The 15,062-nt window shown below is 35.7% G+C and overlaps 1 protein-coding gene across 6 annotated transcripts in view; it reads left to right on the forward strand.

Moving 5' to 3' along the window:
• The window catches only part of LOC131166068 (probable polyribonucleotide nucleotidyltransferase 1, chloroplastic), a 168,915-nt gene that overhangs the window by 5,981 nt on the left and 147,872 nt on the right, over positions 1–15,062 (forward strand). For all 6 annotated transcript variants that reach the window (XM_058124322.1, XM_058124305.1, XM_058124314.1 and 3 more), the window contains exons 2-5: positions 2,153–2,221; positions 4,955–5,061; positions 5,147–5,189; positions 14,048–14,131. In XM_058124322.1, coding sequence (XP_057980305.1) covers positions 2,153–2,221; positions 4,955–5,061; positions 5,147–5,189; positions 14,048–14,131 — 303 coding nt within the window. The remainder of the gene's footprint in view (positions 1–2,152; positions 2,222–4,954; positions 5,062–5,146; positions 5,190–14,047; positions 14,132–15,062) is intronic.

The raw sequence follows: 15,062 nt of genomic DNA on the forward strand, positions 1-15,062 counted from the left end.
AATATCCATGTGAGCTTGTGAAGAGCATGTTGTGGCTTGGCTTGGCCAATGCTTCGACCTAGTGGAGGCTTACTAACATCTATCGAAAATCTCGGATCTCTTGGCAAGGAGTCACAACAATAAGATTGGGAGATTCTCAGTGGTGCCTCTAGCCATTACTTTCACCTAATCCATCCATGCTTAAGGTATGATTGCCTCAAGTGCTACTTGATTGGTGTCCTAAGGAGTGTGTTAGCTCAGTCTATGTGCTCCCACCTAAGTCTTAGTGCTCCCCTAAGGTCTTAGATCTGACTCATCCCATTCCTAGGTCTTTGTCCTCCCATAACTTGTTATTGAAGAGCTTTGTCCTGGAAATGGTCCGATTATTAAATGTGAACCAAACATAGGAATAGCCTGAAATCAATAAGGATTTTTCGAGAACCATTGGTTGAATCTTAAAAACAAATGCCACATAAGGTGAACACGGGTACAACTTGGACATTGGGGATCCACAATGGAAGCAAATACTCATGTAGCCCCTTTAGGTTGTCTTGCGGTTGGAGAAGAAGATAGTGTCAAAACTTTTAAGTGGATATGTTGATGGAGATTAGTATATTGTGGAATTTTCAAGTGTTCATAAAGGGGATACATGAAAGGCTGGCAAGGTTAAGAAGAAGAAAGAATAGGGTGATGTGTTTGATAATGATAGTGATGATTGTAATGAATTTGCTTATGATGAGCAGTTTGCTTTTGGATGGGGTTTGGGAATGGTATGTCTGTGTTTGTTTGTCACCTGCTTTACTTAGGGATATATTGTATGTGCCACCATCTCCCACTAAGGTTTGGGTGTGTTTCTAATTTTGAGGATGATGGGCTGGGTAAAGAGCGGCTGTGTAAGGATGGGATTTTGCCCACTCTTGTGGACCAGGTTAATGGGAATAACTTAGAAGTGCAACAATTGATGGATGGACTTGTGGTTGCCTGATATTGGAGGAAATGAAGTTTGTTTGGATGAGGGTGAAAGGTGGAGAAAAGACAGAGGGACCCAACAAATTTGTATTTCTTAATGAATTACGATGGAAAGGGTTTAAAGAGGTGGTTTTCTTATCTAATTTTTTATTAGTTTTTTCTTTGTCTTTATTGTTTTCATTTTTCTTGAGGAGTTCTTTGTCTTCTTTTGGGTGGTAATCTCTTTTTCTTTACTTAATGCATTTACATTTATTATCTAAAAAGATATATTTCTTTGTTGATAGACAAAAGAATTGATCTCCAGCCTTATCTATCAAATTGAAAATTTCCTCGTTTTTAATGACTTGGTGGTGATCATTGTAGAGGTCTAGGGAGGAGGAAGGGAGAGAATATTCTTTGGAAGTCTATTATATTATGGCAATGGGTTGTGTTTGGATGGAGAGGAATCCTATAATTATCTAATATTTATTAAATGAATTCCTTTTTTTGAAAAATTTGTTCTTTTTGTATAGAATGCTTGCTTGGCATCTTTGTGGTATTGTGCTTTTTTGCCATCAAGATAATGTCTATAATTGGTTCAGGTAAAGATTGGGATTTGGTATGCTTTATCGTCTTAGCACTATTTAGTTGCCACCTCCTTTTTATTTGTTGAGGATGCCTAATTCTTGGGAAACATTTTTTTTTTTTAAAAGTATATGGACTGTATTAAAAGGGCATCAAGGGGACACCAACCCAGATTACACTGAATCATACCTCATGTAGGATCTCACAAGAATCTAAAATTACATCATAATCGTTCATTACATTATTACTGTGCCAGGTGGAAACTGCAGTAATCCACCCTAATTCTTTAGAATCTCGCTTTAGGAAAAAATTTACATTCTCACTTGGAATATCAGGTTTAAGGGATATAAATACAACTCTATAATTTGAGGCTCACAATTTTATATCTTTTTTCACAATTAGGGATTATATCTTAAAAAGGCGACTTTTTTCAAGGGTTCAATTCTTGCTAAGGATTATAAAACCTTTGAATTCTTAATGGTGTTTTGGAAGCATTTCAAAGTTACTCGAGTCAAGTTCTTTAGTTTTTAAATTTTTTTTCTTGGATGGAGTAATTATGAAATTAGGTTTGGAGCTTGAGGTATGATACCTTTGAATGGGATAAAATTGTGATATATATATATATTGTTGCTTTGAGCAGATCTTAGTCGAGACTGGTCATATTGGGAGACAAGCTAGTGGAGCTGTTACAGTAACGGATGGAGAAACTGTAAGTTTCAATATATACATACATTTATGGGTTTTGTGTGTTGTTTTTACATATTTACTTGCATGCTCAAAATTGTCCTGTTCCTTATTTTATATCCAAATTTATATTTAGTTTTTTCAAAAAAATTTGCTTCATCCAATCAAAAGTTTGATTTGACCAATTAAAAGTTGCTTTTGATTAAAAATGCCCAACCTTGTGTGATCAAGTTTTTATTTTTTATTTTTTATATGTTCTAACTTTCTTTATTGAGATGAGATTTTCATGTAGCTACATTTTCCTCTATTGGTATGGAGCTTCGTGTAGTAGTGAGTCCTAAGATGCTAAGACTTACTTTAAAAGGAAGAATTGGGTTGAGATGTTGCAAAAGCTTGTCAGATTTATTAACTATATAGGGATCTTAAAGGTAAACAATTTTTTCTTTTGTCCTTTTCTTTTTTGTTTTTTTGGGAGGGGGAGGGGGGCGGGAGGAGGGGGTTAAAATGGTTTCAGTATAAGGCTACTAAGTAGGAATGTTAGGGGCCTAGGGAATCGTATGATGTGTTGGAAAATTAAACATATTCTATTTAGGGCCTCTTCTAATTTGGTTATGTTTTGGGAATCTAAGCTAGTGTCTGCCGATAGCTTTTTATTCATAATTGAACGAAGAGTAAGCTAAAAACAAATGTTTCTAAGAAAAAAATTGGTTTTATTCTTGGGAGATCGACAACAAAAGTTATTTATCTTTTAGGAAGATTAATGGAAAAGTTTAGGGTAAAGAAAAGGGACTTGCATATGGTTTATTGACCTAGAGAAAACCTACGATAAAGTACCTAGGGAAGTTCTTTGGTGGGTTTCAGAAAAGAATGGTTTCTACGGTAGATATACTGAGGTCACTAAGGATATGTATGATAGAGTAATGACTAGTGTTAGGACTATAGAGGAGGGGAATCTAAAGAATTTGCAATCACAATAGGTGTACATCAAGGTTCTACTTTGAGTCTTTATCTTTTTGCTGTAGTAATTGATGAACTCTCTAGGAATATCCAAAACGAGATCCCTTGGTGTATGTTTGCAAATTACATTGTCGTGATTGATTTTGCTGTAGTAATTGATGAACTCTCTAGGAATATCCAAAACGAGATCCCTTGGTTTATGTTTGCAAATTACATTGTCTTGATTGATGAAAGTAGGAGAGGAGTGGAATCTAAGTTAGAACTTTGGAGAATTGCTTTAGAGTCTAAATGTTTTAGGATAAGTAGGCATGACACAGAATATATGAAATATAACTTTAGTAATGTAAGGAGCATTGGAGAGAAGATAAACTTGATATTCAAGAAATTAATAGCACTAGTAGATTTCAATATCTTGGATCTATTATGCAAGTAGAAGGGGAATTGAATAGGATTGTAATACATAGAGTTGAAGCAGATTGGGTAAAATGGAGGTGTACATTAGATGTGATGTGTGATATTGGAATACCCTTAAATTTAAAATAAAGTTCTATAAGATGATTATTAAGGGCAACTATGCTTTATGAATGACGGGCAAGTAAGAAAAAACATTTACAAAAAGTAAAAGTTGCCGAAATAAGAATGTTAAGGTGGATGAGTGGTATAACATTAAAGGATAAATTAAGGAACGAACATATACATTATAAACTAGGCATAGCACCGGTCGAAGACAAGACGAGGGAGGGACGACTTAGATAGTTTGACCATTTGAAATGCAGACCCAGTAGCACACCTGTGAGGAGTGAGTTAGTTATTGTTTTTGGTATTAAAATGGGTAAGGGTAGGCCTAAACTAACCTAGAATGAGGCAGTGAGGAAGGATTTAATAGCGTTTTAGCTAGAGGAGCAAAATGCTCTCGATTGGGTGAATTGGCGGAAAAGGATTCATGTAGGCAACTCCACTTAGTGGGACATAAGGCTTGTTGTTGGTGTTACATAGGATAACTCGGTGTGGAATGGAATCAATTTTATTGCATCACTTGAGGTCTTTGTGGATGATCTTTTTAGAGGATTTGGAAGAGGGATGGATAGGAAGGCTTTGAGCTGTACAGTTTTTTGCCATTATTTGGTGTATTTGGTTGGAGATGCCAGATTTTTCTTACATAGAATAACTTTTATTTGTTGTTCACTTCGGGTTTTTTTGAATGATCTTTTTAGAGGCTTTGGAAGTGAGATGGATAGGAAAGCTTTGAGCTGTACAATCCTTTGCCATTATTTGGTGTATTTGGTCGGAGATGCCAGATTTTTCTTACATAGGATAACTTCAATTTTGTTGTTCATTTTGGGTTTTTTTTTGAACGATCTTTTTAGAGAGGTTCTCTTGATGACTTGCTGAAAGTTTGATTTGGTTTGCTGCATTTGGGTTACTTTATAGATTTAGCTATCTTTTCTTACTTTTGTTAGTTACATTCACTTTGAGGATTTTTTACATTGAGCAGTTCCTTTGATGACTTGCAGAGAGTTTTGATTGCTTTTCTGCATTCAAGTGTTTTTATAGCTTCAGCCACATTTTTGTTACTTTGTTGGCTGTCTCTGGTTAGAGGATGCCTTGTTCTCCAAATTTTTTGTGTTTTTTTCTTTTTTGTTGTAATTACTCATTTTATGATAAATTGTTTTGACTACCAAAAGAAAACAATATTGTGCTTATGAAAGCATAATTATGATTTATCACTCTCTTGGCACCTTCAAATGAATATTTTCAACCTTATGAAAATAACAAAAGTATTTATTTTTTCCTCTTGTAGATTGTCTACACAAATGTTTGCTTAGCTGATGTTCCAAGTGAAATTTCTGATTTTTTCCCACTTTTTGTAAATTATCAAGAGCGTTTCTCAGCAGCAGGACGGACTAGGTGTGTTTTAGTGTTTCACTGTCATTTATTTTACTTAGTATTGTAAATTACAATTTTTTATGCTTCTACTCTTCAATTTTTTCAGTGGAGGGTTCTTCAAGCGTGAAGGGAGGACAAAAGATCATGAGGTACTGGTTACTACCATTTGAGCCTAAGGACCTTTTTAATCCTGGGTGACAGCGGCAGCTGTCTTGGTAAACCATGAATATTCCATCTGAGCTTTCATTTTGTTGTGACTGATATCTATTTGAGGTATATGAGTTAAGTTTTCAGATAATATTAGTGTGTACTCAGAAATCTAAATTAATGTGGGCCTCTTAAAGTATATTGATTCTGGATACAAAATATTGTAAATGCAAATGGTTGTTTGTGAAGGCTTCAAATGCATTCGATGTTGACAATAAGAGGATCAAACAGAAAGCATTAAATGTCTGTGAAGATAAGGCATAAGGTTTAAACTCGATATGGCCCTATATGGGAGTAAATTAGAGTTTCGCTACTGGTGCTGATTGTGTCACTGCTCACGTGAATGTAGTAAAATACTGTTCACAGCAGCTTATGGAGCTTTATTTGCTTAGTGTGGGGTCCTGTTAGGTTTTATTGGTATCTTAGTGGGAGTTTTTGGTATATTCTTCTTGGAGTTCATTTTTTTGTTCCTTGTGTAAACAGGAATTTCAAATCAAGAAAATTCTTTTTGCTAGAATTTGTTTTATTTATGTTGCTCTTAATTTAATTTTTCTTTTCTGTTGATTTTTTTTTTCTCCATTGTAAGCATATATTGGATTTCTGCTTTGTTCTTTTCTTTTATTGGATAAAAAGACCTTCATTTACATAGTTTGCTCCTTTGTGACTATTTGATCAGGGGTTTGAGTCCGACGAAACAGCCTCTCTGCATAAAAGCAGGGAGTAAGGCTGTGCATGCTATGACGATCCTCCCCTTATCTTTGCAAAACAGGGAGGCTTGTGGCTTAGGGACATCCTTTATGTGTGGGTGGGAGATTTTTCTGTTGGAATTGGTGTATTCCCAAGAGGGGGGAGAGTGAATTGTGTATTTAAAAATTTCTTCCTAGGTATAACTAATCCAACAATAGTATAGCTCAACCTAGGGTCTGTCTAAAGCACATACCAATTCAACAGTTAAACTATTGAGCGGATATATAAGCAATTAAAGCAATCTCAGTATATCAAACATTCAGAGTAATAAATATTAATATACAGGTGCATAAGGTAAATTGTGGAAAATAAAACTGACACTAGATATGTTATCAGGGTTCGGCCAATACTACCTACGTTCCCGCCTCAAGCTCACAAGTAAGAGGATTCCACTAAGTTGCTCACTTGCGGGTGGGGTGACACTGTTTACAACACCTTACCAGGATGGTGCACCTAGTTCTCCTAACCGGGTCTGAACTAGTTTGGTGCTCTTCTAACCGGGTTTGAGCAAGTTCGGGACTATTCATAGGGCTAGTTTCCCTCTTTCGACAACCCGTCGGGAGTACAACAAATGAATATTTTTGTACAATGAAATATGCTTGTAATACAAGAAGATGTGTACAACACTACAGCTCAAAATACACTCACGTATGATATGAAAATAAGCTTAATGTGAGAATGGTGATTTTTCTCAAAATTAACTTTTCGGAATCTTTGAGTAAAATGTATGCAGTGAATATTTCAAAGATTCAACCCCAAAAGATCTCTTCCCAAAAGATTTTCAAAAATTTGTTCAAAGGAAGTTAGGGTTTTTGTTTTCTAATGATCGTGCAAAATAATGTATATCAATGTGAGCACAAATGCAAGAAGACTTTCTCAGGACAAAATATATTATGGTATATGTGTGCTCAAGTCTTTCAAAGATTTAACCAATAAAAGTTTTCCCAAAAATATTTGTCGAAAAAAAATAAGTGGGAGAAACTCTTGAAGGCAACTCTCAAAATGATTTTTAAACTAATAGCTTAGGAGAGAGTAAAAATGCTTTACAAAGAATGAATGCCCAAAAATAAGACTCTTTCAACAATCCCTTAAAGACAATCGATTTGCAAGCAAGGGAGTGAAAGAACAAATCAAGACCGTTGAAAATGATTTTGAAATTTATGAGAGTAAGACAGTATGAAATATAAGCTTTGAAGATGAAAAATATAGTAAAAATATTTGAGAGTTTTTCAGTTAATCATCTTACTAATTATAAGTTATGAGGGGGTATATATAGAGTTGGGTAAAAATTTGACCGTTGGGGACATGAAGGTATTTTGGAAAAAGATTAATGATGTTTAGTTAAAAAATAACCTCGTTTACTATGGTAAGAAAATCATCAACCCAAGAGGTTCGGTCGACCATATTCAAGGTTCGGTCGACCATATTATTGAGTTCGGTTGATCGTGGGAATTTTGAACTATCGAAATGGTCGACCATATTAGGGCAATTCCAAACCCCTTTGTAGGTTCGGTCGACCAAGACAAGGTTGGTTGACCATTCATATAAATTTGGTCGACCAAGGCCAATTGAACTACAAGGTTCGGTCGACCAAGTAGTTGTGGTGTCAAACACTTTATGTTCGGTCAACCAGGGACAATACGTTCAAAAACTGAACGGTCGACCGAGAGAAGTCAACATGTTGACTTTTGATCGGTTCGGTCGACCAAGGCTTTTATACCGCCAGGGTTTCGGTCGATCGAGGTTTAGTCTTTTTAGCCTACAAGTGTTCGGTCGACCAAGCTGGTTATTACTAGAAGGGTTCGGTCGACCGGGGCTATTCTAAGTTTTATCCCTTTTCGTATAAATGCGACATTTTAGTTTAAGGGATTTTTCATTTATGTGCATGGGGTCCTAAGGTCAGTCTAAGGCCTAGGCTTTTAAATTAAGCCCAAAAATCTGGCGTCGATCGACCGAAGGTTGACTGAAGTTTTTGTAAACTTTGTTTTAGCTCTAGTCTTTGACCCTAACCAATTTGTTATTTAAGAAAAGAGTTTTTGTCAAAAGTGCTGGTCCCTAGGGTCAATCTATGGCCATCCTGAGCTTATCATCCATATCATGCTTGCGATGCATTATATTACAAACCAAATAATAAAACTAAATGCAATATAATGAAATTTAGATGTCTTCTTCTTGATCTTTTGCTCTTCACTTCATGGAATACGCCAGGTATGGGTGCATTAAGATCCGTCTTGACCTCTATTTCCCTTAATCCTTATGTGTGTGCTGAAATATGAACTTGTTAACAAACTAAATACATACATAAGATACAGATGCTTTGTTAGCATCAAAAGAGGGATCGAACTTAAAAAGTCAATAGTTTCTCTATTCCTTTCCCATGTTTCTTTCAGTTATCTATGTTACAGTATGCTCCTATCTCTTCTCAATTTTTTAGGACTTCTTACTTTTTTGTCCACGAAAAATGAGATTTCATTAAATAGAAAAGAAAGTAGAGAAATCCTATTACAACAACAATAACAAAACCAAGCCTTAGTCCCACTAAGTGGGGTCAGCTATATGAATCCTTTTCGCTAATTTATACGATCATGGACCATTTCTTTTGATAGATTCAAGGATATTAAATCCTTACTCACTAGCTCCTCCCAAGTTATTTTAGGTCTACCCCTACCCCTTCTATTGCCCCCCATAGTAACTAAGTCACTTTTTCTCATAGGTGCACTACAAGGCCTACGTTGCAAGTGTCCATACCATCTGAGTCGTCCCTCCCTTATCTTATCTTCTATAGGGGCTACACCTAACTTACCACGAATGTGTTCATTCCTTAATTTATCTCTCAATGTTATACCACTCATCCATCTAAGCATTCTCATCTCAGCGACTTTTACTTTTTGGATATTATGTTTCTTCATCGCCCAACATTCCGATCCATATAGCATAGCTAGTCTTATAGCTGTCCTATAAAACTTCCCTTTCAATTTTAAGGGTATTCTACAATCACATAGCACACTTGAAGCACTTCTCCATTTTACCCAATCTGCTTTAACTCTATGCATTACATTATCTTCAATTTCTTCTTCAGCTTGCATGATAGATCCAAGGTATCGAAATCTACAAGTGCTATTTATTTCTTCATCATCAAGTTTAATTTTGTCTCCAATATTCCTCCTATCATTACTAAAATTACATTTCATATATTCTGTTTTATTTCTACTTATCTTAAAGTTTCTAGATTTCAAAGCTTCTCTCCATAATTCTAGCTTAGCCTCTACTCCGTCCCTAGTTTCGTCAATTAATACAATATTATCTGCAAGCAACATACACCATGGAACCTCCTTTTGAATACTTTTAGTCAATTGGTCCATCACTAAAGCAAAAAGATAAGGACTCAAAGTAGATCCTTGATGTACACCTATGGTAATTGAAAATTCTCTAGTTTCTCCATCTATAGTCCTTACACTAGTCATTACTCCATCGCACATATCCTTAATGACATCGGTATACCTATAACATACATCCTTTTTTTCTAAAACCCATCATAGAACTTCCCTAGGTATCTTATCATTTGCTTTCTGAAGGTCAATAAATATCATATGCAATTTCCTCTTCTTTTCCCTAAACTTTTCCATTAATCTTCTTAAAAGATAAATAGCTTCTGTGATAGATCTCCTAGGCATAAAATCAAATTGATTTTCTGAGATCTTCGTTTCTAACCTTAATCTTTGTTCAACTACCCTTTTCTATAGTTTCATCGTATGACTCATAAGTTTAATTTCACGGTAGTTATTTCAATTTTGAATATCTCCTTTATTTTTGTATATAGGTATTAAAGTAGATAAATCCTATTAAAAACAAAAAATTACAATTTAAAATACCTTTACAATCAAGATGCCTCTTCATTAGGTATATGGCTCCACTTCAAACCCTCAATCATAGGCCTAAACTAATCTTTTTAAGAGTAAATAATCTTCAAGAAATCAGTAATCTCTTCTGCAGTCAATCCTAATGACCTTGACCTGACTGGTCTGAATCTCTCTTATCAAATCTGCTTCTTCTTCCCATTAGCCAACCTATGAAAAAAATCCTGAATTGCAATCGCCTTCCCTGCCCCAACTTATTTTTTTTTTATCCCTCCAACTTCTGATCTTAAAAACAAATTTCTCAGCCTTTGCCTTAGACAACGTCCCCACTCCATTCCTTTTACCGGCCAAGGACTCAGTGTTGTCTAAAACACTAGCCTTCTTAACTCTAATATCCCCCAAAACCTCTAAATACCACTTCTTCACAACTTCTTTAAGATGCTTCAGCTTGTTCATAAACCTGATACCTCCCAGCCCCATGCTGGACAATCATTACGCATATCTCTAACTAAAGAATGAAAGGCTAATGACCTAACCACATATTCTCCAAACGAAACGGAGTAGGACCTCATTTAATCTTACAACAACAACAATAACTACAACAACAAGCCTTAAGTCCCACTAGGTGGGTTTGGCTACATGAATCCTTTTCTGCCAATTCACCCGATTGAGAGCATTTTTCTCTACTAGATTAAGAGCTGTTAAAATCCTTCCTTACTACCTCATACCAAGTTATTTTAGGCATACCCCTACCTCTTTTCATGCCATAAGCAATAACTAACTCACTCCTTACGTGTGCTTTTACTAGGCTTGCGTTTAAATGGCCAAACCATCTAGCCGGCCCTCCCTTATCTTGGCTTCGGCCGGTACTATGCCTAGATTATTGTATATATGCTTGTTCTATAGTTTATCTTTTAATATTATACCACTCATCCAACTTAACATTCATATTTCGACAACTTTTACTTTTTGTACATGCTTTTTCTTAGTTGCCCGACATTTTGACCATAAAATATTGCCTGTATCTACTAAAAATTTCCTTAATTTTTAGGGTATTCTGTGATCACACTCTTCCTACTTGATTTAATTCTATGTATTACCTCTTTTTCAATTTTTGTTTGCTTGGATAATAGATCCAAGATATTGAAATCTACCAGTGCTATTAATTTCTTGATTATCAAGTTTAATCCTCTCTGTTACTGAAACTACATTTCATATATTCTGTTTTATTCCTTCTTATCCTAACACCTTTTGACTCTAAAGTGCTCTTCAAATTCTTATTTAGATTTCACTCCACTCTTGCTTTCATCAATCAAGACAATATCGTTTGTGAATAACATACACAAAAGGATCTTGTTTTGGATATTCCTAGTAAGTTCATCAATCACTAAAGTAAAAAAAATAAGGACTCAAAGGACGATGTGGAGCTTGGAAATTTCTTGTATTCTATGGTTTTAATGTAGATTCTTATGAAAAAAGGCAAAGCTGTCTGGAATGATGAGTGGGCATTGTGGGAGGCCGATTGGATGCCACTGCAGCCTTTGTCCAATGTCCTTAATGTGATGTTACTTTTCGTATGGAATTGGATCAATTCTAGAACTTGGGTGCATGAATTGTGTTAGATTATCACTCCCCTGCATGTGCAGTTTGACAGAACTTAGAGAGATAAATACACGATAGATAATACATATTGTAGGGAATAAATAATTTTTTAAACATCTAAACACGAGCAACAAGACTACAACCCAAGAGCTCCTGGTAACCAGCTCTGATATCATGTTAGATCACCGCTTTACCTAAAAGCTTAAGCTTTTAGGGTATGGGCCAACAATGTATTTCAAGCTTTAACAAATTGCATTGAATCTTGATGACCGAATTGATTTTAAGTTATAAGTTTAGTGACTGAATGTGCAATTAACCCTCCTTCTGTGCTTCGAGGTTGTTTTGGGTCTCAAAAGTCAACCCTGGTAAAAGTGGGCTTATCCCTATTGGAAATCTGTTTGATGGTTTTTTCTCTCCAGGAATTGTGTGCTGTGGGCTAGGGGCCCTTCCCATGAAATATATTAGGCTTCTTCTTGGAGCTAAGTACAAAGATAAAAAATTTAGGATCCCATTGTTGAGAAATTTGAGAAAAAAATTTGCAGGCTGGAAGAGAAAATCCCTTTCAAAAGGTGGAAGACTCACCCTCATCAAGAGAACTCTTTCAAACCTCTTGGTGTACTACATTTCCCTCTTTCCTATCCCTAGCTTGATGGCTAAAAGATCGGAAGATGTTAAAAAGGAAATTCCTTTGGGGCAGCACAGGAGACATTTTTAAATACCAGTTGATCAGAAGGAAAATCGTCAACAACCTCGTCATTCAATAGGTTTAGGCATTATATTGCACGTTGGATTCAACAAATCTTTACTAGATAATTGTCCTTGGAGATTTTTAAAGGAGAAAAATCTCCACTGGAGAATGATTATTGTGGCTAAATATGGGCTTGATTGTGTAGGTTGGATCTCTAGAGAAATGCACAAATGCTTCATAATGGGAGTTTGGAAGTGGATTAGAAATGGCTGGGTTAATTTCTTTTCTTCAATTAGTTTCGCGGTGGTTAATGGAGACAACATCTTTTTTCTGGCACAATATTTGGAATGGAACAATTCTTCACACCCAAAATCGTAATCTCTTCAACTTGGCACGGGACCAAGTGGCAAAAGTTGGTTTGCATTTCAATATTTTTGAGAATGGTGCTGGTTTGCATTTCAATATTTTTGAGAATGGTGCCATGTGGAACATCCCTTTTGTGAGGATTTCTAATGATTTGGAACTTGGCAACTACACTAGTGTTCTTGCCAAAATTTACAATATTTGCCCTTCCAGCAACAGTTCATTAGTTGATCCAAGGTTGACTCTCAATGCAAATGACATTTTCTGGTCAGCTCTTTCAATAAGAATCTGACCAAAAAGGCTGAGATCGGCCGCCATTTCTCTGGACAAGCATCTGGAAGACTCCAGCTCCCACCAAAGTTGCCTTCTTTGCGTATGACCTTGGAGAAAGTTCTTACTATCGACTATGGTTTATGGGTGTTTTTTGTGTGCAAATGAAGTTGGATCAGGCGATCAAATCCTCCTCCATTGTCTTTGGTTTAGGTACTTTTGGAATCTTGCTCTAGTTATGACCAGGCAGCAGTGAGCCACAGCTAAAACAGTTGAGATGGAACTTTGGTCTTGGAAGGGGTCTTGGTTTAGTAAAGAGAAGAGACCATCTATTGAGGGGGTTAGTGGGACAAGGGATGGAACTTTGGGAAAAGATTCATTATTTGGCTTCTCTTTGGTGTGTGGGACAAGGGATTTTTAAGGGGGAGAGAAAAGAATCAGTGCGATTGGCATTGTGTTGGAGTGCTAGTTCATGATGGTTTTTTTTTTTTTTTTTCTTTGTTCTTTAGTCTGTAGGTTTTCCTTTATGTTTTTGGATTTTCTGGACTTTGTTTAGGAGATTTCTTATTCTTCTAGGTGTATATTATTCTATTAATGAAGTCTTCTTTTATTATATAAAAAACATTGATATTCACCATCTGGATTGTGTGGAAGGACAGGAAAAGAAGGGCTTTTGAAGGGTCAGACATACTTCTTTTTATGCTGAAAGATAGATGGCTGACCACTCTCAATTCTTGGTTCGGGGTCTGTTTTATTCTTGATATTTTTTAGATTCTCTGGACATTTTACATGGTTGCGGTTCCTGTTCTGTTTCGTCTTGCTGTATTTGGGTGGCACCCTCTTGGTGCCTGAAATCTCTACTTTTGCTGATAACAAAGAATATATTAACAAATATGACTCTCTCTCCGTTTTAACATATCCACTAGTTTCCCCTACCTTAGTTTATTTAATGTCTTAACAAATGTTTCCTTTCATAGATTTCATCAGTGCCTTTCTCTTGGTCGGCATCCCTTTATGCCCTACTAATGAATTTTGCCATGCTTATGGATTTACAATGTTTTACTGATAAATTAATGTTTTACTGATAAACTTATGTTTTCTTGTCTCATAGATTTCATAAACTGTATGTACTTTTATTCTGTTAGAAATTGCAGCATAAAACTCCGCTTCTTTTACTTCGCATAATTGTACATAGATATAGTGGTTCACTGGTTTATTACTGTTATGGGTACTTGGCCTTTTTTATGTGTGAATCAAACATTTTCGCATGTAGGTCCAAATCTGTAGACTGATTGATAGGCCTCTGCGTCCAACTATGCCCAAGGGCTTCTACCATGAAACTCAGATACTATCTTGGGTACAGTTTTTTTATTTTTTATTTTTATTTTTTATTTTTTATGCATATCTTTTGTAGTATAGACCTTTTTTTTTTTTTTTTTTTAATTATGAATATCTATTGAAGGAAGGAATATGTACGTTTCTTCTGTTATTACTTCTGTAAGTTGTTTAGTTCATGTGAAACTTCATAGCACTTACCACAGCCGATTAGCTTATAATGACTTCTATAGAATCTCTTGAGCAATGTCATACAGTTAAGTGTTCAAAAACTAATATGAATCGGAAGACGACTGGACTTTTTTTAATATTATGTGAAAAATAAAGTGTTTTATCCTAGAGGGAAGAGGTGGATTTGGGGTTGTTTGTCATCAGATGTTTTTCTTGTTAGTTAATGGGCAGCCTAAATTGTGGTTTAGTGCTTCAAGGGGGAGTTTGTTAGGGTGTGGAGAGGGGTGTGTTGTAGGGTCTGTTTGGGCTCAGATGTGGTGATTGTTTCTCATTTATAGCTTGCTGATGATATTATTTGTTTCCTTTTCGACATGTTAAGTTCTTTTAATTTTCCAACTCTCTTGCAAATGCTTGAAAAGTTGCTGGTTTATGAGTTAATCTTTCTATGTGTGTTTTAGTTGGTATTAATTTAGAGTGGCGTTTGGTTTTATACGTTTTTTGCTTTGGCAGGATGCGTTGATCATAGATGGCTAATTTCTTACTTAGGTATTCCTTAAAGCTGCAACCCACCCTAGCACAGTGTCCTGTGGAATCCTGTAGCAGGAAAGGAAGCTAGGAGTTGGGTGCGAAGAGTTTTCTTTTTTGGTTTCTTTGAAGACTTTGGGTGGAGTGTTTAACTTTGACAGAGGCTTCTTTATCTTCTGTCCCTCTTTATTTATTTTTTGTCTCTTTTCAGGGCCTCAGTTGGTGTTGCTAGAAAATTAGAAAATTTGATGAGTTTT

This window comes from Malania oleifera, chromosome 1 (genome assembly GCF_029873635.1).
Source record: "Malania oleifera isolate guangnan ecotype guangnan chromosome 1, ASM2987363v1, whole genome shotgun sequence".
Classification (NCBI taxonomy): Eukaryota; Viridiplantae; Streptophyta; class Magnoliopsida; order Santalales; family Ximeniaceae; genus Malania; species Malania oleifera.